Source organism: Eumetopias jubatus, unplaced genomic scaffold (assembly GCF_037043125.1).
Source record: "Eumetopias jubatus isolate StellerSeaLion01/CBP00866 unplaced genomic scaffold, mEumJub1_p1.0 scaffold_10, whole genome shotgun sequence".
Classification (NCBI taxonomy): domain Eukaryota; kingdom Metazoa; phylum Chordata; class Mammalia; order Carnivora; family Otariidae; genus Eumetopias; species Eumetopias jubatus.
This window is the reverse complement of record NW_028274816.1, coordinates 70,852,585-70,879,844: the sequence shown is the minus strand read 5'-3', so window position 1 is coordinate 70,879,844 and position 27,260 is coordinate 70,852,585. Positions and strand designations below refer to the sequence as shown.

Below are 27,260 nucleotides of genomic sequence, written 5' to 3'. Positions count from 1 at the left end.
CAGAGAAACGGAGTCTGGCCACGCCCAGGGGCTTCTGGGATTCGTAGTTCCGGGGCTGGCTGAGGCCTGCCGGCCTTGCCCCGCTCCTTCTTACGCATGCGCGACTCTGAGCTGGCCCAAGAAGTTCGTAGCCTTTGTCAGGCCCGGGATGGGAGGTGAGTTGGGTGTTCCCGTGGCGCTCTTCTCCGCTCAGCCCTGATGGTGGCCCCTGGGGTATCAGTTCGTGCCGAGTCGGGGCTGGAGTGCGCGTTTGTGGAAGGGGCCTCGAAGGCGAACCATGAGCCCCATCCCTTCGCGCTCCGGCCCGAATCCCGCCCGCGGCTGCCGCCTCCCCGGGACGCGGGTGCGAGCGCGGTGCCGGCGGGTGCGCGAGGGGCGGGGCGCGGGGCAGTCGCGGGGCTTTGGGGAGAGCCCGGAGCGCGGCCGGATTTGTCTGCGCGCCTGGTACCTGGCTGGTCCCTTGCAGCCGCTCGGTGCCCCCAGGGACAGCTGCAGGCGGCAGGGACAGGCACCTGGCACCCAGCCTCAGGGATGCTGTCTCCGGGTTTCTAGGTTCCAGCCTCGTAGGACAGAGCCAGGCTCGAGAGTGAGGAAGAAATCCGACCCGACCTGATCGAACGAAGCCTTCCAGCAGAGCCCCGGGAGGGAAGGCAGGAAGGAGGACGAAGAGGCCACGGGGGCTTCTCGCTGTTCCGCCTGGAGAAGTCTGAACTGGGCGGGGGGTGGGGGGTGGGGGTGGGAGGGGGGACGGAGATCGGAATATTCAGAACCCGGAGCAGGTGGTGATCATGGAGACCGACTTGGCCGACATGCCCGAGAAGAGAGGTAAGAGTTGCTCAAGTGTTGTTGAAGTTGTGTTGTGGAAGGGCGAAATTCTTAGTTGCCTCACAGGAGGTGGCTCTTGGCGGAGAGGGCCGTCCGTCTCCTTTGTCTGGGGGAGCGATGGGCTCTTGGAGGGAGCACGAAGGGCTTGGTGTGGCATCCACCCCCCTCTCCTCTCCAGCTGGGCGTACAATGGACCCTTCAAAGCCACCCCCGGAATCCGAGCGGAAGGTTAGCTTGTAAGGCGTGAGCATGGCCTCGATTACTTTTTCTCACGCCTTCTTCCTCCCAGATGATTATGCCAACCAAGCCTCAGTCATGGGTCTGAGAATTTAGCTTTTTGGTTGGCAAAAATATTTTCCACACTTTTTTTGCCACTTTGCACGATTACCATGTGATTTCAATAAGCAAATCATTTTTTGTGTTTTATAGGAGAAAACGGGCCTAGAAGTCAGTGGCTGGCTTCCAGTTTACTAGAGCAGTCTTTGTTGAAGTTTGGTCTGTAGCCTACATCAGGATTACCTTTCTGAACCTCTGTTAGATTTCTAGATTGCCGCAGACTCAACTAATGATAATTATTTGGAGGTGGGATACAGCAGTCTTCATTTTAAATAAGCCTGCAGGGTGATTTTTGTAAACTCTTGAGCCTGTTTTTCTGATATGAACATTAAGCTCAGGGAGAAAACTGACTTAGTTTTATTTCTAGAACAGAGAGTGCCATCTTTCCAGAATGTGTTAGAATTATAGCAACTGAGTGAATTTAAGTCCTGAGTAGCAACACTTCTGGACATTTCTCCATGACCTGGGATCCTGGGTTGTTTGGGGCTCCCTTCCCTTACAGTGTTTGTAGGGAGCAGCATGAGTATGGTGGAGGGAATTTTAGACTTGTAAATCTGAGTCACAAGATGGATCTAGGCCCCATCATTACTGCTTTCTTGCCCTTAGCTCGGTCTTCCCAGGATTCTCCCTTTTCCCAAGAGCGGAGCACAGAAGAGGGAGAAGTGCCAGCTCTGCACCTCACAGCCAGATCCCAGGTGAGTGTGAGTCTCTACTGATTATTAAAAATACCCCCTTATTTCTGGGAGTACAGATGCACTCCCTTGTTTCTGAGGTGGAGTTTCTTTGTCCACTAGAGCCCGTATAATGGAGAGCTCGGTTCCAGTTCTAAGGGACTACTCGGGTATCTAATGGACTCAGTAGAAAATGTCTTCTACGTACCCACAGTACCTTCTCCGCCTAGTATTTATCGTCATTCAATAGGCATGTAGAAAGCATTGCCCTTCTTTGAACTTTTATGCTTATTTCTGTGCTTGGATAACATAGGAAACTATTTTAAAAGTAAATTTGGGGGGCACCTGGGTGGCTCAGTCGTTAAACGTTTGCTTCGGCTCAGGTCATGATCCCGGGGTCCTGGGATCGAGCCCCCCCATCGGGCTCCCTGCTTGGCGGGAAGCCTGCTTCTCCCTCTCCATCTCCCCCTGCTTGTGTTCCCTGTCTTGCTGTGTCTCTGTCAAATAAATAAATAAAATCTTTAAAAAATAAATAAAAAATAAAAGTAACTGTGGCACGTACCTATTAAAATACGTTTGTCTAGGGGAAACAACATACATATGATTGTTAAATAGAAATTTAAGAAAGCATCTTAAATGCTGAAGTGAATTATGAAGACAAGTATTCAAATAGTTCAAGGAAGTGCTAGAAAGGGAAAGCCTGTGGAAGGTTTGATTTAAAGAGTTAGAATCCAGGCCTCCAAGATGATGAACGCTAAAGTATTTTAGAGGTGAAGTGTTATGTCTGCAGCTTACTTTCGGATCCTCCCCTCCCCAAGAGAATATATATCAAGAATTGGTGAATTTGAGTGGTGCTTGTACTATATGGGTGAATAGTGTGTTAGTCTCTCAATTTTTTTGTGTATTTGAACATTTTTATGAAAAGAGCTCTCCATGATGTGTGTGGCATACCTCTGCTAGCCTTTCTTTTTGCTGCTATAATCCAGAGTGTAAAAAGTAGACATTGCATATTTAATTTTTTTATTTATTTAAGCAGTCTCCACACCCAACATGGGGCTCGAACTCACGACCCCAAGATCAAGAGTCATAGGCTCTTCCGACCAAGCCAGCCAGGAGCCCCTCCTCAGGATCCTTATATACTTGCTTATTTCCATTGGTTTCTCAACTGCCTTACATGAGTATTAAAGACTGTATCAGTCAAGAAGTTTTAAGTTGCAGCTCATGAAAATTCAAACTGGCTTAAGCAAAAAGAGTTATTGAGTAACATAACTGAAAAATCCAGGTATGGCTGGAAATAGAACCCAAACGGTAATATGAGCACATATTCTCTCCATTTCATTGAACTTTTTTTTTTTCCCCCCTCTCATTGGATTTTGCTCTCAAGCAGGCTTTTTTTCCCTGGTGCCTGTTCCTAACAAATTTAGGCTTACATCTTCACATGTTGAAGAGCAGAGAAAAAAAGCATCTTCTCTCCTAGTCATTGCAGCTCAGGTCCTGGAATTAGCTCTTGAATGGGTATTAGGTACATTCTGGCACCACTATGGGCCACATATAATTGTAATTCTCTAATTAATTGATGAGACCTAGGGAATATACCTGCACACACTCATACAAACACACATCCCACCCATGAGTCATTGTTGGAATTGGTACTACGTGAACTATACTAACAATAGCCAAGCATAGGGGCCAGAGGAGAATCAGGGTGTAGGTACCAGAGGGAGGGTGAATGCTTTATATATTTCAACACTTTGATAATGGATTCAAGACTGTTACAGCTTCAGGGTGGATTAAATCTCTTATGGAAAAAAAAAACAACGCTCTTTCGCATTGCATTAGATTTTGTTTGACACTAACAACTACCTTTCTTACTAGAATTTGCCTGGGCTATTTTTTTTTTAATCTTTAACTTACTAGATTTTTAAAAATATTAAAGTTTTAATTCTTGCTCACTGTAACCAGGTGAACAGCACAGACATATATAAATTTAAAGGTAAAGATAGTATGACCTCCCCAAATTCAGCCCTCCCCCTCTCCCTACTGAGGATAACAGTTTGGTGTATATCTCTTTCCACGTTCTTCTTATCCCCAGCTTTGGGATTTTTGTTTGAGTGTCCTTTCTGTAAACAGGATGTGGTTTTTTTTAAAAACCCATTCTATAAGGTAAATGAACTAATTCATATTAATTACTTTTTTTTTTAAGATTTTATTTGACAGAGAGAGAGTACAAACAGGGGGAGCGGCAGAGGGAGGGAAAGAAGCAGGCTCCCCACTGAGTAAGGAGCCCGACGCAGGGACTCAATCCCAGGACCCTGGGATCATGACCTGAGCCAAAGGCAGACGCTTAAGTGACTGAGTCACCCAGGCGTCCCCATATTAACTACTTTTATGTTTCAAATTTTTCTTGCCGTGTGATTTTTATAATTGTTTATTATGCTTTCTTTATTCTTTTGTATTTCCTGCCTTTTGTGCAAGAGTGCATTTTTGTTCTGTTTTTTTTTTTTCTTTTAATGGTTTGGAAATTAATTTCTATCGAGTGTCATTTTGGGTATAGATATGCAGATGATAGGATCAAGGTCATTTTTCCTCATAATATCTACTCAGTGGCTACTTAATGATTTTTGTATTTTATTTTCCAAGGATGATTCTTGGTTTTGTTTTGTCTTGTTTTTATTCTTGTTACTTAAATCTCAGATTATTTCTACTTTGGGAACTTTATTTTGAAATAATTTTAGACTTAAATAAATGATGTAAATAGTAAAAAGATTTTTTATATACTCTCCACTCAGATTCTCCGAAAGTTAACATTTACCTCACTTACTTAAATTTGTAAATTTTGTGTTATATAAACTTGATCCTATGAAATTTACACAGGAACATTTATATCTTGTACCTTCAATTAATTTGTTCCTGTTAGTTTCCAGTTTAATGCTTTTTGCCTTGAATTCCGTGCTTGACTGGATTTGGTGCTCACTGCCATTCTTTTCATTGCATGACTTCTTCACATTTGCAAGTTCTGTATTTCAGTTCATCTTCTGATTGGCTAGATTGATTCTTTACGTTTTTATTGAGGACTCACAAGGAGAATGACTCAGACATGCCTTTTTCCTCTGCCTGAATTCTGTTTACTTTGCCAGACTGCATTGTTGGTCCGTTGGTTCATGTTTTAACTCTTTATTCCCCAGAAAAATGATAGTCTCAACGGAGAAACCATAGTCTTCTTTGGGTTCTCATACTGAATCCAGCACAGTGTGCCTGGCACTTGATTGATACCCAGTGACTTTATACATAGAGTATTCCAAATCTGAATACATTAGAATGCTTGTCATTTATCACAGTCATTTCCCGTCCTGTGTATAGCTTATGCATCTATCTAGGGCCAGCAGAAACTGGGGGGTGAAATTGAGTCTGTCAAGTGAGAGATGGTGAACAAAAGTATGTTTATGTCTTAGGCATCAGTGACATTCAAGGACGTGGCCATGGATTTTACCCCAGAGGAGTGGGGGAAGTTGGATCCTGCACAAAGGGAGGTGATGCTGGAGAACTATAGGAACCTGGTCTCGCTTTGTAAGGATGGGTTCTCATCGTGACTCTGGAATCCGCATATGGGGACATCATTACATTATTGAAAGTGAAATAGCTTAACAAAGCCTTCACTTTTGCATTCAGAAATCATAAAATATTGATCCCTTTGGGCCCAGAGAAAATCTGTTTCTGCCCTAGGTTCTTGGTGAAATGTCTATGCTGGTTTTGTTTGAAAAGTCTTTGGATTCGAATGATAGAAACCTAATTCACACTGGCTTAAAGGGGATAACAGATCTTGATTCAGGGAATCATATGTATTGACAAATTTTCTTAATTTTTTTAAACACGTGGCTTGGCTTTGCCCCATAATAGCTTTATTCTTAGGATCTCCGCATATGGTAAAGAGGGACTTTGGCAGCTCTAAGATTACATGATTCTTCCAGTTAGAGAGAGTACTCTCTGGCCAGTGTGGATCTTGTGCTCACCTCTTGGGGGGGTGTGCACGTGTGCACATATATGTGTTCATATGGGGGTAGAAGAAACTGTGTTAACTCTTCCCAGTGATATTTATACATGAACATGTATAAATTATATCTGAACCCTTAATTTGTTGCCATTATTTTCCAGTTGAATGCTTTTTGCCTTGAATTAATTTTGTGCTTATGTAATAAATTCCCTGAGAAAGTGGGTTCTGGTTACTGAAGAAGGAAGAAAGGGAAAAACCATTAGAAAGAAGACAAAAACTCTAGTCACCACGGTCACAACTTTTGGGTGCTGCCGCGGAGATCCCACTTTCTCCATTTCTTCCTGAAGCTAAGGACTCACCTGCAGTGTCTCCCTGGAACTTACACAATAGAGAAAGAGAAATTCTCTCTCTCTCTCTTTTTTTTAAGCTCTATGCCCAATGTGAGGCTTGAACTCACGACCCTGCGATCAGGGGTCACGTGCTCTATGGACTGAACCAGCCAGGCGCCCTGAGAAGTTCTCTTCTTTTTGACAGGCAAAAACATTTGCCTTTTCCAATGCATGTAAGCTCCTTACCAGACCCAGACTTGCTGCAAATATTTTAAGCTTCATTCAGAGGCCCATGCTCCCTCATTCCTGACCTTTGTAGATCAGAGAGTTGGGTCTATGCTATAAAGTAGATCTTTGTGCCCATCACAAATAGTTAAGTCCTGTTATTAAGTCCTCTTTCTTTTTGTTCTTTCTTTTTTTAAATGAGCAGGGCTTCCAGTTTCCAAACCTGAGAACTACAATTTGGAGAATGGAAAAGAACCATTGATGCTTGAGAGAAAAGCCCCCAAAAGCAGCTATTCGGGTGAGTCAGACACATGGGAGTCTTCAGAAATAATAGCCCTACGGGACAGTGTAAAGGGGGCGCTTTTCAGTGCTTAGGAAAGAATATTAGAAATGCCTATGTGCATTTATTTTTTTAATTGTCTTATTTTAAGTGATAGAGCATTTTAAATAATATAAAAGTTGGGGGGAAAAAAGTAACAGGTATTCACTGTCAAAATCAAACATACGCTAATATTTTGCTTCTTTTGCCTTTGTTTCTTTCCTCTGTTTTGCAATATAAAATAAAAATATCATAACTGTACAGTTCTGTGAATTTTCACAAATGGATACATTCATGTAACTAGTGCCCAGATCAAGAAGCAACCTTACCAGCCTGGAAGTACTCTTGTCGCTTCATTCCTTCCAAGGGTAACCTTATCCTAACTTCTAACGCCATAGATTAGTTTTGGCTGTTCTTGAACTATGTTCCAGCATCTGGCTTTCTTCACTGAACGTTACTGTGAGATAACAGCCATGTCATTGCATGTAGTTTTAGTTCATTCTCTTTGTTGTGCAGACTTTTATTATGTCACTATACCAGTTTATCCATTCTCTTGAGATGGGCATTGGGGAGGTTTCCAGTTTGGGGCTATATGAATAGTGCTGCAGTGTATATTCTTTAATATGTCTTCTGGCAAACACAGACAGGCATACCTTGGAGATAGTGTGGGTTTGGTTCCAGACCACCAGAGTAAAAAGCAAGTATTGCAATAAAGGAATTCAAATTAATTTTTTAAATTTCCCATTGCCTGTGAAAATTAGGTTTGTATGATGCTATAGCCTATTAAGTATATAATACCATTAAATTTTTTTTAAAATGTACATACCTTGGGACGCCTGGGTGGCTCAGTCGGTTAAGCGTCTGCCTTTGGCTCAGGTCATGATCCCAGAGTCCTGGGATCGAGTCCCGCATCGGGCTCCCTGCTCGGCGGGAAGCCTGCTTCTCCCTCTGCCTCTGCCTCTCTCTCTCTGTCTCTCATGAATAAATAAACAAAATCTTTAAAATAATAAAAATAAAAATGTACATACCTTAATTAAAAGATTGTTAAAAACCTCTAACTGTCGGGGTGCCTGGGTGGCATAGTCAATTAAGCATCAGACTCTTGATTTCAGTTGAGGTCATGATCTCAGGGTCATGAGATCGAGCCCCACGTCGGGCTCTGCACTCAATGCAGAGTCTGCTTGAGATTCTCTCCTTCTCCCTGTGCCCCTCCCCTAACTTGTGTTTGTGCCCTCTAAAATAAATAAATAAATAAAATCTTTAAAAAAAACAAAGTTTCTTAAAAAGAAAAAAGAAAGAAAAAAATTTACAGATTTAGTTAAAGTTCTTTTATTTGCTTTCTCCCTAGAAATAACTAGTTAGGGCACATCATTCTAATGTGTGGACATATACGTATACACATGTCAAAAAACAATTACATATATATAGTATTATGTTATACTTTTTATTTTGTGATCCAGTTTTTTTTTTAAACTTCACCTTGTGTTTTGATAGTAATCCATGTTAAAACAGATGAATTGCATTTGTTTTGACTCCTGTGGAATAAGTCCATCGTGTGACTAAATTAAATGGTTTGTTTTACCTTTGCCGTTAATAAGAGTCACAATGATCATCGTTTTGTTGGCTCTTTGTATTCATCTTGAGAGATGGTTTAGGTGCGTAATCAGAATAACTGCTGGATCTTAAAGTATCATCTCATGTTTAGCTTTATTAGGACCTGCCAAGGTCCTTCCACCATCCTGGTAAACAGTTGATGCTATCAGATTTAGTAATTTGCAGCAGTCTGTTGGGTATGAAATGAAATTTCATGATTTTTAATTTACATTTCTCTGGTTATGAATGAGTTTGAGTACTTCATATGCCTGTTAGTTATTCAGGCTTCCTCTTTTGTAAATTACCTGTTCGTAGCCTTTGTCTTGTTTTTTGAAACTGGGCCATTCACATATTTCTCTTGATTTGTTGGATTTCTTTATACATTTTAAATAGTACTGTATGACAGAGAGGTACCATTACAAATTGGTGAGGAAAAAAAATGGTTGTTTTTATCTGTGGCTCATTCTATTTTAAGGTGTCTTATACATACAGAATTTAAAAATTTTAGGGGCGCCTGGGTGGCTCAGTCGGTTAAGCGGCTGCCTTCGGCTCAGGTCATAATCCCAGGGTCCTGGGATTGAGCCCCACATCAGGCTCCCTGCTCGTCGGGAAGCCTGCTTCTCCCTCTCCCTCTGCCTGCTACTTCCCCTGCTTGTGCTTTTTCTCTCAAATAAATAAATAAAATCTTTAAAAAAAATTTTTTTTAATTTTTAATGTTATCAGATTTCTTTTTTTTTAATGCTTTACCTTTTTTTCTGAATTTTCTTCTTTATTCCAATGTCAGGAAAACAATCTGTACTTTATTCCAAAATGTTCAAGTTTTGGGGCGCCTGGGTGGCTCAGATGGTTGGGCATCTGCCTTCAGCTCAGGTTGTGATCTCCAGGTCCTGGGATCAAGCCCCAGGTTGGGCTCCCGGCTCAGCGGGGAGCCTGCTTCTCCCCCTCTCTCTGCCTCTCCCCTTGCTTGTACTCTCTGTCTCTCTCTCAAATGAATAAATAAAATCTTTAAAAAAATAAAATTAAAATGTTCAAGTTTTGTCTTACAGGTAGGTCCTCTTGGGGCTTTTTTGCATATTGTGTGAATGAGGAACTACTGTTATCTTTTTTCCATGCTTAAAGCTGATAGTCCAGCATCGTTTATTGAAAAATCTGCATTTTGTCACAGATTTGTAACACCAACTCTGGTAAACTCTTGTCCTGTTTACACTTCGGTCTGTTTCTAGACTCTCTGGTTTACTTGTCTATCTGTGCTGCACTAACAGTTGTTTGAATTATTATACTTTATAGTATGTATATCTCTAAAAGGAAATCTTGCTTTAATATTCTGCTTTTTAAAATCTTGTTCTTTGGAATACTGAGTTTTAAAATCTTCCCCTGTGATTATCGATTATGTCTGTTTCCCCTTGTAGGTCTGTCAGTTTTTGTGACTTGCCTATTCACCACCCTTCTCCATTTTTATATGGGAGATATTGCCATTTTCCGAATGATCTAGAAGAATCTTCATACATGAGGCATATATTCCTTGTCAGACATTTTTGCTAGTTTTTACTCTTCGGTTTTGCTGTGCTTTTTAGTGTACAAATTTAATGCATTACAATCTTCTAAGTTTTCTGATTTTTGATTACTACTTCAAAAGTTCTCCCTCTAAGATCAAAGAAATACTTGCTTCTGTTCTCTTATATTTGTCCTTTAATTTTTCTTTTAAATCCTTAATCCATTTGGAATCTCCTCTTCTCTGGTCGTATCTTCTAACTTTCTGAACAATTGAATGTTTGAATTGCTCAAGGCTTGGTTTTAATCTCTCATCCCCCTATATACTTGGAATCATAAACTTAAGTGTCTACATGGGACAGCAGGTAACCTATCAGAGTGAAGCAAGCAAGGTAAGTAGGGTGGGACTGATAAACTGGAAGAACACACACCTCAACCAAAAGGAGTGGCCATTCTTCCATTAGCTCGAACTCAAAAGCTGGCAAATTTTTTTATGCAAAGGGCTAGATAGTGAATAATTTATCTTGTGAGACATATGGCCTCTGTTGCAACTCCTCAGTCTGCCATGGTAGTATGGAAAGCAGTCTTAGTTCATAAATGAATGGGTATGGTTGTGTTCCAATAAAACTTTATTTAGAAAAATAGCAGCAAGCTATAATTGCCAGTCTTTGCTCCAGTTGGTTATTGTCATGCAGTATGCTTCTAGTTTTTTCCAAGAGAAACCCAAAATTTGAATTTCTATGTGAAATCTCTCCATTATTAAATGTCACCAATCTCAAAAATTTCTATAAATAGTGTGGGCCAAACAAAACATGTCTGAGTGTCAGATTTGTCCCACTGGTCACCTGTTTGCAGCCTCTGTTTTCTCCCACAACCAAATTATCAGCTCTATCTAGATGAATCCCAAATTTGTATTTCCAGCCTAGATATCTCCTCTGGCCCCCTCTTCTAAACATTTGTGTAACTATTTGATGTCTCCATGGGCTTATGTTAAAGATGCCTCAATAAAGCATGTTTAAAACATTGTTTGGGGGCATCTGGGTGGCTCTTGGTTAAGTCTATGACTCTTGATTTCTGCATAGGTCGTGATCTCACAGTTGTGTAATCCAGCCCAGCGTGGATTCTTCATCTCCCTCTCTGCCTCCTGCCGCTCATGTGTGCTCTCTTTTAAATAAATACATAAATAAATAAAAATTAAATAAATAAATAAATAAATGAGTGCCTGATATAGGCCCAAATTCTCCATCCTCCCAGTAGGATCCTTTTCCAGTTATTGTCTTAATGACACTCTGTCTTACCAAATTGCAGAAGTCAGAAATCTATGAACAGTTTTTACACTTTCCTCTCTTTCTTAATCCAGTTCAGCTTTGCATTTATCCAGTCATACTGTAAATATTTTTTTTTCATTGTTAGCATCCCTCCATCTCTCTCTTGTTTGCCTGGACCACTGTGATTATCTTGATTCTACCTTTGTCCCCATAGATTTACACCAGTCTTTTATATCACAGTGAGAGTGATGGTTTCAAAATACAGATCTGATGGTGTCATCCTTTTGCTTAAAACATTCCAGTGTCTTCCCATTGCTCTTAGGATAACAACCAAAACCCTTGAGGCCTACACAGTCTTAAAAAATCTGGCTTTTACTCATTATTCCAACCTAATCTCACACCTACTCTCCCTGTTTTTATACTCTAGCATAGCGGTTCTTAAGTACTTTGGCATCACACGTTTAAAATTACTGAGGACCCTAAAGAGGTTTTTTTTATATACTTATATTTTATGTTTTGGTTATATTTACCAATACTTACTGTATTAGAAATGAAAAATTTTTTAAAGTTTAAACTGTGAAATCATTTAAAATAACAAAACCCATTTCATGTTAACACAAATAATACAATTTTTATAAAAACCCCTATATGCTGCAAAAAAAATTCATTGGCAAGAATGCATTGTTATACATTTCTGCAAATCTATATTCTCACTCCTGCTTCTGAATGCAGTTTGCTGTAACATGTTTTGGTTGACTTGTATGAAGGAAATCCAGCCTCACACCAGTATATAGTTGGAAAAGGGAGAAATATTTCATAGCTTTTTCAGATAAGTGTGGCTATTGTGATATTACACCAAAACTGGGCGAGTGTTAAAATCTTTTTTTTTTTTTAATATTTATTTGAGAGAGTGTGCGCTTGCATGCCTATGAGCAGGGAGAGGGGCAGAGGGAGAGAATCCTCAAGAAGACTCCCCACTGAGTGTGGAGCCCAACGTGGGGCTCGATCCCAGGACCCTGAGATCATGACCTGAGCCAGAATCAAGAGTTGGACGCTTAACTGACTGAGCCACCCAGGTGCCCTTGGGCAAGTGTTACTTTCTTAAAGATCAGCTATAATGTGGCATCTGGAACCAGATCCATGAATTTTTCATACTCTTGTTAAAATCTACTGATCTTCTGGAAAATACTGGTTCACTGAGTTATGCAGATCTCCTAAGTATTGACACATTCGATTAGATAGTGTTTTTTAAATCACAACTTTTAATATCACCACTGACCTTATCAGAAAAGTCTTTAAGGATTAAGAAGCTACCAAGCTCTCCAGAGCAGATATAAGTTTTCCAAAATTCTTTCTGCCCAAAAGCTGAAATTTCATTGAATACTGTTGTTTTCCTTGAATTGACAAGCTCACTTTGTTCATTTTTGAGAAAATGTCAAATACTCAACTTGGTTAACATATTTTTTCTGTCAGTCATTCTTCCAAGTAAAAACTGTGGTCCATGAAGAAAGTGGCTAGTTGAGCTCACAGGTCAAATGATCCCACGAGTGGTTTTCTTCAAGACAACCAGCATACTTTGATATGAACAGAATTGCTTTATGAATATTTTCTATTTCATCAATTCCAAATTTTAAGAGGACATATACTCAAGGCTTGAAATTTAATAAAATCAATAATGTTTACTGTATCCTGAGACATTTTTAAGTGAAACTGGCTCCTTTTTTTCTTAACTGAGAGTACATGGCAGGGAAGAATAACAGGTGCTAGTAAGTTTGTTGTCATTGTCCTAATTTGTGCTAAGTCATAAGTAGTTTTACCATGATTACTTTTGTAACAGTGCCAGTGACAAGACATTGAAAGAGGCAAATAACATCTAAACATCATATTGAAAATAGTTTTGAACTTCTGGCTTCCTGGGGGTTTATGGACCATACTTTAAGATTTCTACCTACGTCCCTATACCAGCCTTATTACATCAGACTATTAGCACTTATGCTGTGTCAGAATTTTTAGTGGTTTACACTCCTTTAATGCTTATTAAGGTAGGTATTGTCATTATTTCTCATGAAGTAGGTACTGTTACTGCCCATCTTACACATAAAGAAACTGAAATAGATTAAATAATTTGCCCCAGGTCACACAATTTGTAAGCAGCAGAACTGGGATTATCTTCATGCATTCGGATTCCAGAGTCCATGCTCTCAACCACTGCTTTCCTTGTATGTTCCTCTCACCCTGGCATTTTGGTTCATATCATTCCCTCTCCCTGGAATGCTCACCTCTGTGCTTTTGTACCGATTATCTGCAACACTCACCTGAACTCCAACCCCACTTTCATTTCAGCTAAGTGATTTACTTCCTCAGAGAAGTCTCCCCTCATCTCCCTAGATTTCCCCTCTTATATTTTTCATAGGGTCATTTGCCTTTTATTCCTCAATACTTTGCCTTAATTATGACAGGTGCATTTTTATATGCATTTGTGAATGTTAGACTAAATTCTCTCCCCTCGTGTGCATGTGTCTTTCCCTAGTGCCTAGCACAGAGCCTAGCGTATGGTAGATATTCAGTGGATAACTGTTGAATAAATGGATAGAAGAGTAGCTTGGTGAAGGAATAGAATTCATTTGGCTGTATAGAATGAGGGACAGATCTAACTTAATTTTCTTCTAAATGTGTAATCAGTTGTCATAGCACCATTTGTTGGAAAACAAAATCTCTTGTTGACTGACTGAAATATCACCTTTGTATTGTTTTTAATTGTATATGCTCGACTATTTCTGAAGTTGCTCTTCTGTTTCATTGATCTGTCTATTCCTTTGACCCACCACATTCTTTAAATTATTTTAGCTTTATAAAGGAGTTTTATATTAGATATAAAAATTCTAATATAGTAGATATATTTAGAGAGGTCTAGCTTCCATCCCTGCTCTCTCTATTCTGATATTTTCCCTATAGGCAACCATTTTCATTACTATTTCATTTGTCTGTCCTTGGTTTTTGAAAATATAACCAAATATGGACATATATTTGTATCTCACCCCCCATTTTTTCTACATAAAGAGTAGCAAACCATACACACTCACTTTCAGCTTGCTCATTTTTTTAAAAATTATTTTATAATGTATCCTGGTGATAAATTCATATCTATATATGGAGATCTTTCTGATGTTTTAAAAAGTTGCATTTTATGTCTGCATCATAGTGTATTTAATCAGCTCTCTAAAATCGATATTGAGATGTTACCAGTCTTTTGCTATCTCAGTGTTACAATGAGTAGCCTTGTGTCCATATAATATCATATATTTGCCATTATATCTTTGGGAGATCATAGGAGATTTTTGATCAGAGATGTATTATAAAAACATTGTTAGGGAAGATTAAACTGAAAATGGAATACATATTTGGACATGAGTAGGACTGGATGGCTGGAAACCTAGAAGTCATAATGTCCTATACACTAAAGTGATAACTATATTTATTACAGCAGTAGGTATTCAATAAGAATTTGTTTCTTCCCTCTTCTGATCTAGTGTGCTCTTTTCCTGCTCATCCAGTGATATATTGCTTCATCTGCATCTCTCCTTCTCCTGTATTTCTGGTCATCTTTTACCCCCTTTTGACTATCCTGGATAAGGTCTTCTCATTTTCTCCACATATACTGTACATTTCTTTCCTTCCATTTGCTTCTCTTCACAAGTCATCTTAAAAAGTCAGACCCACATACTCCTCGGAAGCATGTTTTTCATCTTTAATAGCTGTTACAGAACTGTCTTTTGTTGAGCAGTGAAAACAAAGGAAATTTCCATTTCCAATTTCTTTCAGACCTGGAGACTAAACCTGAGGGCAAAGATTCAACTTCAGTGCAAGATATTTCCAAAGAAGAATCATGTCAGACTGTAATAATAGACAGACTGACAAGGAATAGTGTCTATGACTCCAACTTGGAAACAACTCTTGAATGTGAAAATTGGTTAGAGAATCAGCAAGGAAATCAGGAGAGACACTTGAGAGAAATGTTCACCCACGTGAATTCACTCCCTGAAGAAAGAGCTCATGAACATGATGTATACTGGAAAAACTTGAGTCAGAAGTCTGTTCTTCTCACTCAAGACAGAGCTCCCAAAGGATCCTATGCCTTCCATACACTTGAAAAAAGGTTGAAACAGAAATCAAACTTAATGAAAAAGCAAAGAACCTGTAAAGAAAAAAAGCCTCATAAATGCAACGATTGCGGTGAACTCTTCACATACCATTCAGTGCTTATTCGACACCAGAGAGTGCATACTGGAGAGAAGCCCTATAGCTGCAGTGAATGTGGGAAATCTTTTAGCCACAGAGCTAATTTAACTAAACATCAGAGAACTCATACTAGAATTCTGTTTGAATGCAGTGAATGCAAGAAAGCCTTCACAGAAAGCTCATCCCTTGCGATACATCAGCGAATTCACGTTGGAGAGAGACCGTATGAATGCAGTGAATGTGGAAAAGGTTTTAATCGAAGTACACATCTTGTGCAGCATCAGTTGATTCATACTGGAGTGAAGCCTTATGAATGTAATGAATGTGATAAAGCTTTCATTCATTCATCAGCTCTCATTAAACATCAACGAACTCATACTGGAGAGAAACCCTATAAATGTCAGGAATGTGGGAAAGCCTTCAGCCATTGCTCATCCCTTACTAAACATCAGAGAGTTCATACTGGAGAAAAACCATATGAATGTAGCGAATGTGGAAAAACCTTTAGTCAGAGCACACATCTTGTTCAGCATCAGAGAATTCATACTGGAGAGAAACCCTACGAGTGTAACGAATGTGGGAAAACCTTCAGCCGGAGCTCAAATTTTGCTAAACATCAAAGAATTCATATTGGAAAGAAACCATACAAATGTAATGAATGTGGGAAAGCCTTTATTCATTCATCAGCTCTTATTCAACACCAGAGAACTCATACTGGGGAGAAGCCCTACAGATGTGATGAATGTGGGAAAAGCTTTAAGTGCAGTTCATCCCTCATCAGACATCAAAGAATTCATACTGAAGAGCAACTCTGAAAAATTACTGAATGTGAAGAAATGTAAGTTGGCTTTATCACTGTGTTAAAATACCTGAGTGTTTAGGTGGAACACCCATAAAATGCTGCTTGAGGACCAATTCTTTATGCGTCTACTTTTACTTGCATAACACGTAGTTTTGAGCCATAGACACAATGTTCCTTATATCCATTGATTTGATCATTACGAAAGCTTCTGGCCAGGGATCTCAAATTTTGATCTCCATCCCCCACCACCACTACCAAATAACCCTTTCATGGAAATTCAAGAAATCCTTGGGAGTGGATAGCAATCTGATCCTTGTGAAGTCTGGTTCCTCCCTCTCTTTGTCACATGAAAGCCTTGTTACAGCATCTCACTCGGTAAGGAAATTCTTATTTGTAAATGTAGGTAGAGGACTCCTATCTCTATCATCAGGAAAACACAGAGTTGTTCCTCTTTGGATCCGAAGTAGAGCTCCAGATGTACAGCTACTGTCATTTCTCCAGGAAGGGTTAATTCTTTTACATTAGCTGTAAAATGTTAAGGTTAAGAGTTGAAATATGCTCTGGATTCCCTCCCTCCCCCAAAGGCTACTGTCTAATTTGATGAACATAAATAGACTGTATTGCAGGTTCTAAGTTGTGTTCACTTGGATTCTGCTGGTCATAAGTTTAGATCATTGTTATCCCTCTGCTGTGTAGATTTTCATTTTCTACTTCTTTGGAATTTCCCTGAAGTTAAGAATGGGTCAAAATCTTAACTGCAGTTTTCAATCAAATGCCTCTTTTCTTATCCTTGGCATTGAATGAGTCTTTGGTTTTTCTATAATCAAAGTATTAGGGATATTTCATTTCCAACTCGTTCACTTACAGTTATTCTGCTTTCTGTAAACCATGCTTTGTCACTTTGAGAAAAAGCCCCTAGGATGTTGAGGGTCTGAAAAGCTGATGAATTCAATATGTTATTATATTTAGGGTCCTAGTCAAGAAGGAGAACTGAAGCAACTCTGGGACACGAGAACACACCTTCCTGTCAAATATGGAAAATAGTTCACAGGACAGTAACTCACTGGAGGATAACCGCTTCCCTCTATGAAGAAGAGGTTGCCGTTTCTCTGGCTTTCATGTCTACCTACATTTTTTGTTGTTATTGTTCTCCCTATATGTTTATTGGGCTATATCCCAGAGCCCTAAAAAAGGTAGAAAAGGCATGAAACCACGTGGTAAATTACATGGGTGACCAAAAACCAGGGGTGAGATTGGAAACACAGGAAGCAAAAGTTCAAATAAATATTTAGCAAAACAGTATACAATGTCAGTTTTTATTGTTACTCTATGAAAAGAAGAGTATTGAAAAGATAGAAGGGAAATAGTTACAGGTTTCTTCTTTCTCTTCTAAATTCTATCCTTTATGAACATTCAACAACCAGTCCATGCTCTTGCCTTCTCCACATTATCTCTGTTATTTCTTAAAATTCCTTCTCCGTAAACCTTAGTTGTATTATTGAGAAGTAGAGGAAGAGAGTTTAGAGCAAGATCATTAAGGATGAATAGGTTAAATCCAGCCGTGATGGAAATTAAAACAATAGGAAATGGGGCTGAAAGGACTGGGAGAGGTTTTGGAAAGAACAAAAAACATGTCGGGGGGGTGGAGGTGGGTGGGAAGGCTCAGGGACTGAGGTCAGGGTAGGACGCTGACACAGGAACAAGGTAAAAGGAAAGGTGCTCGCTCAGCTCTCTTCACCTTAATACTCAGTATTCATGTTCAAAAGTAGGAACTGACAGACTATGACCTGGACCCACGACCAAGTCCGGCCTTCTGCCTTTATCTCTAAATGATGTTTAGTTGGATCTTGACCACACTCGTTCATTTACGTTTATTTGTGCTACAACGTCAGAGTCGAGTAGTTGCAGCAGACATTATGTCCCCCAAAGCCTAAAATACTTGATATTTCTCTATGTGCCAAATGCTTTTGAGTGAAGAAAAATTCATCATTTGGGGGCCAAAATTTGACTCACAAAATAAGATCACTTGGACTTAGCTGAGTTTGAATTCTACCACCTCCAATTAGCATTTATTTGATCTTACTACTTGCTGGCTCTAAGTGTCAGGGTCTTCATCTATAAGATGGAAATAAATCATCCCTCTCTTGTAAGGTTGTGAGGATTAAATAAGACAAAGCATGTCAAAGACCTCACAATAAATTAAACAGCTAGTCTCTATATGTATATGTTTGTAAATATATACATATATATGTATTTTAATGAAACATCAGTCCATTTGGGCTGCTACAACGAAATAACTCACCACAGACTGAGTGGCTTTATAAAGATTCTCACAGTTCTGGAGACTGAGGAGTCCCAAGAACAAGGCACCACCAGGTTCAGTGTGTGGTGAGGGCCTGTTTTCTGGTTCAGGAACCACCATCTTTTTGTTAGGTCTTCACATGGTAAAAGGGTAAGGGGGCTCTGGAGCCTCTTTTACAAGGGAAACTAACCCTTTTCCTGAGAATTCTGCCCTCATGACCTATTCACCTTCCAAAGGCCCCACCTCCTAGTACCATCACACTGGGGATTAGGTTTCAAGATAAATTTGGGGAGGTACAAACTCAACCTGCAATAAGTGGCTAAGCATCAATCAGGTAGAAATTAAGAATGAATGTGTCGGAAACCTGGGTGGCTCAGTCGTTAAGCATCTGCCTTCGGCTCAGGTCATGATCCCAGGGTCCTGGGATCGAGTCCCACATTGGGCTCCCTGCTCAGCGGGAAGCCTGCTTCTCCCTCTCCCACTCCCTCTGTTTGTGTTCCCTCTCTAGCTATCTCTCTCTGTGTCAAATGAATAAATAAAATCTTAAAAAAAAAAAAAATGTGTCTTCCGCACCTTTTGTTTACCGATCAAGAACTGTCACCATCCTACTGTCGAGCGTATCATAGAGAAGGGGCTTCTCTTTCTGCTCTTGCTTCCATCTGGTGCTGCTCCCTACACAGCTTCCTTGAGACCCTGGGAAATCAGCTTTTTTTTCCCAAGTTCCCTTAACCAGGAACTATCTGATAGTTTCAGAGACTCAAGTTTGTAATTTAATTGCAGTTTAAATAGCGTTAAGAGACTTGCTCTGAGTTAGTTTTACTGGGAACCCTGGCCCTTGACATTTCAATATTTGTTCTGTTTATGTTTGATGTTCAATGTGACTATTTGTACTCCGACATGAATTTTGGAAGTTTTAATGTTCCGCTTTTCAAATGTTTTTGGTTACCTATAAACTAAATTTGACTGCTCTTATTGGTCCACTGTCAATAAAGATGTTTATATATTTGTTGTCAGAAAATTTTGTAAATCACTTCTAAAGTTTCCTAATTTAAGCATAGTTTAAGAGGCAAAGATAGAAAACCAGTCACATTTCTAATTGTCTCATCTGGGCTTCACAACTTCTGAAGACATGGGTTGGGGAATGCCCTACATAGCCCATGTCTCTGCGAGAAGGTTGAAGAGTAGAGGAAGGTTGTTTCTACCAAATGGTGTTGAATCCTCAGGCCAAGTGCAGGTGCCACTCATTTAAGAGGGGGTAATGGGGAAAAAGACACCACTCATTTATCAGGGGTAACTGTAAAAAGTACCGTTAAAACTAGACAAGATCAGGTAGACTGATTTAGTGTAAATTTTAAATTACATCTGGCTTTTGGGAGGACAGTGTTAACATCACCCAAAGTATTAAAGCAATAGTACTGTATAAGAACACCAAACAGTATTCAAATTAGTCAGCAACTGACTAGTTCAATTGTCTATCAGAAGTTTCTAATAACTGGGCGCCTGGGTGGCTCAGTTGGTTAAGCAACTGCCTCCGGCTCGGGTCATGATCCTGGAGTGCCAGGATCGAGTCCCACATCAGGCTCCCTGCTCGGCAGGGAGTCTGCTTCTCCCTCTGACCCTCTTCCCTCTCGTGCTATCTCTCATTCTCTCTCTCTCTCAAATAAAAATCTTTTTTAAAAAAGTTTCAAATAACTATTTTCCTAGATGAGTTTTCACTTTTTATTTTTTTTAAAGATTTTATTTATTTGACAGAGAGACAGGAGAGAGGGAACACAAGCAGGGCGAGTGGGAGAGGGAGAAGCAGGCTTCCCACAGAGCAGGGAGCCCGATGTGGGGCTCGATCCCAGGACCCTGGGATCATGACCTAAGCCTAAGGCAGATACTTAACGACTGAGCTACCCAGGTGCCCCATGAGTTTTAACTTTTTAATGTCACAACAGGACTCAAGTTGGAAGGTCTTCGTCCCTGCTTTCTCCCTTTTCCTTACCTATCTTTTTAGGTCCCAATGGGGCAATCTTGGATCCAGAACCACATGAGCTGTCCCTCACCATAGGTTTTAGTGGCAAAAGGGAAGGGTGTGCCCCTGTAGTAATACATATAACATGACATCTATGGATTACCTTGTAGTTCCAATTGATGCACTTAAAAAATCAGATGTTTTCATTGAATTGTTCTTTAAATTTTTTAACCCCTGTTAGTCCATAAACCAGATAATCTGCTCTTAGATTGAGTTGACTCTACATAAAATGTGCATACTTCACTCTCCTCCCCACCCCCAATTCACCCATAAACATTACTATGGTGTCAGAAAAGTTCATGTGTCTGAGGAATCAGGAGTGAAACTAGAGACTCAGGCATTCCTTGATCAAGGACTATTTACCTCCATCTCTGCTCTTTTTTTCTGTATGGGCTATATTCTCATCAGTCTTTTCCAGTGATGACAAATACATCTACTGGCAATTCCAAGTTAGTATGGCTCTAAGCATTTACAATCCCAAGGAGAATACTTCTTTCTAAGTAGCTCCAGCAAAATCCCCAAGGCTATTTCTCAGCTTTGCTGGAGATCATGCTGATTTTTTAAAATAATTTTTTATTGTTATGTTAATCACCATACATTACATCATTAGTTTTTGATGAAGTGTTCCATGATTCATTGTTTGTGCATAACACCCAGTGCTCCATGCAGAATGTGCCCTCTTTAATACCCATCACCAGGCTAACCCATCCCCCACACCCCTCCCCTCTAGAACCCTCAGTTTGTTTTTCAGAGTCCATCGTCTCTCATGGTTCGTCTCCCCCTCCGACTTACTCCCCTTCATTCTTCCCCTCCTGCTATCTTCTTTTTTTTTTCTTAACATATATTGCGTTATTTGTTTCAGAAGTACAGATCCGTGATTCATCGGTCTTGTACAATTCACAGGGCTCACCATAGCACACACCCTCCCCAATGTCTATCACCCAGCCACCCCATCCCTCCCACCCCCACCACTCCAGCAACCCTCAGTTTGTTTCCTGAGATTAAGAATTCCTCATATCAGTGAGGTCATATGATACATGTCTTTCTCTGATTGACTTATTTCACTCAGCATTAACACCCTCCAGTTCATCCATGTCGTTGCAGATGGCAAGAGGAGATCATGCTGATTGATCACTGAACATTGGTTCAATTTTTCAAACTGGAATACAAGCAGTAGAGTGGATAAAAGTATTACGTCCATGTTAAATTTATTGAAGCTGACAACTATACCATGGTTATGTAAAATAATATCCTTATTGGGAAATGCACATTGAAGTACATAAGGGGATGAAGCATAATGCATGCACTTTACTCTCAAATGATTCAGAAAAAATATGTATATATATAGAGAGAGTAAATGATAAGACAAATAGGATAAAATGTTAATAAGTGAATCTGACTAAAGGGAACATAGATATCCTTTGTACTTCTAATACAACTTCTGTAAGTTTCAGATTATTTCCAAGTAAAAACATTTTAAGTAGACAGATATATTAACAGGACCCGAAATCAGACCCATGCTAGAATATATATATAAATAAAAGGCAAAAGTATACACAATGCAATGTTAAAAGACTTTTTCCTGTCTTTTAAATGCTAGGTTAGTGGGCTTAACCATAACGGAAACGCTGGAAGTCTGGAGGGGGAGGGGAGGGGGACCTGATATCTCCCAAGATTAACCTTCACTTTTTAAAAAATTATTGTACATGTGATTTTTTTTTTCCTGTTTCTACATTTGTGCTGCCTGTGTACTCTTGGCACATTTCAATAAAATTGTTTGGGAAAAAAAAAAAAACCTATCCAAGTATCCAAAGATTATCCATTAATAAATTTTTGAATGGGAGAAGACACTTTCACATTTAACTGAAAAAAAAAACATTCCATAATTTATGTTTTTAATTCTTTAAAACCATTTACAAAGATTAACAGCACAGTAGAAAAAACTGTGCAGAAAATTTGCACAGACCCTTAAAAACAGTATATATAAATTTTTAAGAAACATAAAAAACATGCTCCGGTCTTTTAATAATTAAATGATCAAAATAAAGATGAAATACCACCACTTACTAACCAGAACAGCTAAAATGAGAAAGACCGACACAAGTAATTTCCAATATTGTGTAGAAGGAATAGTTATGCCTATCATGATTTCTACTGTGGCCATCAAAACAAGAAGATATGTAATAATTAGAACTCGCTTAGAAACTAGTCACTGAGTTGTGTATCGGTCAAACACCTTTGGAAAACTGTTTAGAGACATATAATTTGAATATATGCAGTGACTCAGACCAAGCAATTTCATATGTTGGTCCGTACTTAACTAAGATATTGATTGCATGTGCACCAAAAGAAACCAACAAGAATGGTCATGATTGCATTATTGCTAATAGCCCCAACCTGGAAACAAACCAGATGTCCATCAACAGCAGAACTGATAACTGTGGTATATTCATAAAAAGACCACACTGCAGTGAGAATGAATGAATTGCTCCATGAGACGACATGGATGAGTCACAAATATAATGCTGAGCAAAAGAAGTCACACACAGAATAATTCCTGCTGTATGGATCTAAATACGCAAATTTATAAAAACAGGCAATACTAACCTGTGGTGTTAAAAACTAGATGACAGTTAGCTCTGGCAAGATTGAATGGACAGTGTTTGGGGACCATCAGGAGATGGGCTTCTGGGTTGCTAGTTTTATTTCCTTGAACTGTGTTGTAGTTACAAGGGCATATTCACTTTGTGATACATCACTGAGTATTAGAGTTGTGATTTATGTCTGTGCTTTTTGGTATGCATGTTATTCTTCAATAAATGCATTTGAATACATTTTTACTATTAGGACAAATAAGGTAAATTATGAGACTTTGCAATCTTAATATCATTTCCATTTTATGAAAAATGGTCACCTAAAGGATTCCAAGCTGAAGGGTTTCAATTATTCAGCTTACATTTACAAATATATATATATTTTTTGAACATCCACAACTATCTGATATGTCATTTGAGTGTAGAAAATGGACAGTTATGTTTACAGTTTGCTGAATCTGTAATCTTTTAGTGGAAAGTTGAGCTAGCTATCCACACCCATCAGTGAAACTGCTTTCACAGAAGAGTCCAACCTGTGACAATTAGTAGAGACATCAGAAAAGTTGTTTCTTCATTATCTCTGTAGAACATTAGATTTCTTAGAAGCACAGGCCATCAAAACTCTTTCAGGGTTTTTTTTTTTTCATTATTTTCTGTGATCTTGTTATCAGAAAAGAATTTTTATGTTCCTGTATTTACAGAGAGGGCATAATAAAGACTATTGTGGTTGCCATAGAGGCCATCAAGACAAGGCCCATGTGTATTCCCTGGATCCCAGCAATGACCCTTCCTGGATGTAATGGGAAATCTGCTGTCAGCCAGAAAGTCATGGATCCTCTCCTGGGGAGCCCTGGTTGGTATCTGAAAAGAAACCTGCACTGGGAATTGTGGAAGCTGAATACAGTCACAGTATCTGTGTCTGATGCTTAAAGTCCACAGGCAGTAAACAGGGGAAGATCACAGATAGGCTGGAATCCCATGAGCATGAGCTAGGACCTCATACCGACAGACTGAAACCTGTGTCCATTCTTCCTGCCTCTGACCTCGGTGATCAGGGTGTCCTGCAGAAGGCAGGGCCCTTCATCCTGGAGCTAAACACACACCTGCATCCCACGAATCAGAGAAACTGAAGGAAAAATCCAAAGGAAGACAAAGCAAGTGCAGGTCCAAGCAAGTGCAGGGCCAGCTTCTGCTTCATGCCAGTGAGGTGAGTCAGTGGTTCAGCAACAGTGTGCATGTGTGTATGTGTGTAGACACATGCTACAAAATCCAATTCGTTCATTTTATTATCAGTTCTAGGCTTTAAAGTTAACTAAGGTTAAGGTCCTTTGGAAATTATATATAAGCTAACTACAGAGCAACACATTTACTGTTGATATCTAAAAGTCTGTCACCAGTATAATTCAAGGGAATTGAACACCAGTGTTAAGTTTTTCATAATGTTAAACATGTGGAAGTAACATAACTTAGCAGATGAGTAAAACCGTAAGTTTAGAGTAACTAAGCCCTCTGTGAGAAAGCAAACCCAAGTGTGATACTGTGATTTATAATAAGAAATATATATTTTTGGTCTTTGTCCTCATTTCTGGCAGAGTTCCTAAAACCCTTGGAATTTCCTAAGTGATGAGAGTGATAAGTCTTTTGTTGTGTTAATGACTTTTGGACAGCACCTAAGGAGGTTAGCAGGTTGGAACTGTTGGCCCCACCCCCCCTTGACCTTGGGAAGGGGACAAGGGCTAGAAGTTGAATCAGTCATCAGTGGCCAATGATTTAATCAATTGTGCCTATGTAACAAAGCCTCCATAAAAACCCAAACCCAGTTTAGTGGAAATGGGAAGTTTTGGGGAAGGTGGTATGCTTGGAGGGGATATAGAAGCTCTACGTCCTTTCCCCTACCCCTTGCCCTGTGCATCTCTTCCATCTGGCTGTTCCTGAGTTATAACCTTTTATAATAAACTGGTGATCTAATAAGTGAAATGGTTCTCTGAGTTCTGTGAGTGGCTCTAGCAAAGTAATTGAACCCAAGGAGGGGGTCGTTGGAACATCCAATCTAAGCACAGGTGACAACCTGGATTTGTGATTGGCAACTGAAGTCGGGAGCAGTCTTATAGGACTGAGCCCTTAGCCTCTGGAATCTGAGGCTATCTCCAGGTAATTGTATCAGAATTGAGTTAAATTATAGGACACCCACCTGGTGTCTGAGAATTGTTTGGATGTATACAAAAAACAAAAACAAAACAAAACAAAAAACCCCACACACTAGAATTGGTGATCAGAAACATACCATATCTTACAAAACAGAGAATGCATGCTTACAGCATATTCCATAATGATAAAGCTCAGGAAGAAACATCTGGCTCTTTTTAAACCAAAATCATCAAGCCAGTCTGATTTGTTTACAGAGTCACCTTGATTATAGGCACTTGGGTTCTTATGTAAAAATCCCTCTAAACTAGTACTTCTATGAGAAGTTTTATTTTTGTTTTCCTAAAAAGGCCACATTCAGAGAATTAGAAGTTTGGTTTCTTCTCGGGAATCCTAGAGTTTCCTTATATTAGATTTTTATTAAAAAAAAAACTCCTATTCTCTATAAATTTATCAGAATTCCTTTACCGTAAGTCTTTATAACCTAATTTGTTAATCCCCTCCAATTGTAGGGAAATATTTGAAAAACACACAGTAAGATAAAGGTAAATGTGTCTCATTTACACACACAGATACACAGATAGCTTGCAGCTTCATCTCACCAACCTTAACCACAAGTCAAAAGTAAACAATACAAAAGCTCACCTGTGCAGGTCTCATAGGACTGTTCTCCTTTCTGCTGGACAGAAGACATTTTCTGGAGTTGTATGAAGTCACATACAAACAAACCAGAGTTTCTGTCTTCTCCCACACATTAGAGAATAGGTTCATCCGCCATCCCCTGCCCAACAGAGATCCGATCTGAGGAATTTTCTTCTTTTTTTTTAAGATTTTATTTATTTGACAGGACAAGCAGGGGGAGCAGCAGGTAGAGGGAGAGGGAGAAGGAGACCCTCTGCAGAGTGGGGAGCCCGATGTAGGGCTCCATCCCAGGATCCCAGGACCATGACCTGAGCTGAAGGCAGCCGCTTAACCGACTGAGTCTTCCAAGCACCCCTGATCTGAAGAACTTTTTAAAGCAGAAAAAAACCTAGGGGGCAAGAACAGGAAGACTTATAATGCTGTCAACAGTCCACTGTGGAAAAATCCTAGGAACATGAAGACTTGTTAAAAAGGCAGCAGGATAGGGGCACCTGGGTGGCTCAATCGTTAAACGTCTGCCTTTGGCTCAGGTCATGATCCCAGGGTCTTGGGATCAAGCCCCGCATCAGGCTCCCTGCTCACCGGGGAGTTTGTTCTTCCTCCCCCATTCCCCCTGCTTGTGTTCCCTCTCTCGCTGTCTCTCTGTCAAATGAATAAATAAAATCTTTAAAAAAAAAAAGTAACAAGATAACAAGGCATGTCATCTGATGGAAAGTTGACATTTTTTTTACAAGATACCTCAAACTGGAAAAGGGATTTCAGATTGAAGTTTATTTTACTACAGAACCTTCAGGAAAGAGTCCACATATGAACGCACATATGAATGCCATGAAATGAAGATCACAAAGAATTCTGACTTAATCATCCATTGAAAAGTTATTTCAGAAAGATAGTTTTAATTAATGTTAAAGAACCACAGACCAAGAGGGCACATTCTGCATGGAGCACTGGGTGTTATATGCAAACAAGGAATCATGGAACACTACATCAAAAACTAATGATGTATGGTGATTAACATAACATTAAAAAAAAAGAACCACAGACCAGCCACTAACACTTTTTTTATATAAGAACATTTGCACTAGAGAGAAAATGCGACAGTTAATTTTATATGTCACTTTACTGGGTTATGGGTGTCCAGACTTTTGGTCAAACATTATTCTGGGTGTGTCCGTGAGGGTGTTTCTGGATGAGATGAACACTTGAATCTACAGACTAAGTAGAGATTGCCCTCTCTAGAGTGGGTGGGACCCATTCAAGCCACTGAAGATCTGAATTGAACAAAAAGGCTGAGTAAGCTGGAACTCCTCCTCCCTGACTTGAGCTGGAACATTGGTCTTTGCTGGCCTTCACACTTGGATGGAAACATCAGCTCTCCTTGGGTCTCAAACCTGCCAATTTTCAGACAGGAACTTAAACCATTGGCTGTCCTGATTCCCAGGCCTTCAGACTCAGACTGGGACTCTAGCTT

At 39.7% G+C, this 27,260-nt stretch overlaps 1 protein-coding gene across 2 annotated transcripts; it reads left to right on the top strand.

Moving 5' to 3' along the window:
• Positions 1-748: 748 nt before the first annotated feature.
• ZNF286A (zinc finger protein 286A) lies at positions 749-17,722 on the top strand. Of its 2 annotated transcripts, XM_028089037.2 has the most exons (6): positions 749-825; positions 1,768-1,856; positions 5,285-5,399; positions 6,583-6,675; positions 14,871-16,125; positions 17,059-17,722. In XM_028089037.2, the coding sequence occupies exons 1-5, from the start codon at positions 789-791 to the stop codon at positions 16,100-16,102; spliced, it is 1,566 nt and encodes a 521-aa protein (XP_027944838.1). In that variant the 5' UTR covers positions 749-788; the 3' UTR covers positions 16,103-16,125; positions 17,059-17,722. The 2 variants fall into 2 exon arrangements, with proteins under 2 accessions (XP_027944838.1, XP_027944836.1); XM_028089035.2 differs by having other exon boundaries at positions 14,871-17,722.
• The last annotated feature ends 9,538 nt before the right edge of the window (positions 17,723-27,260 follow it).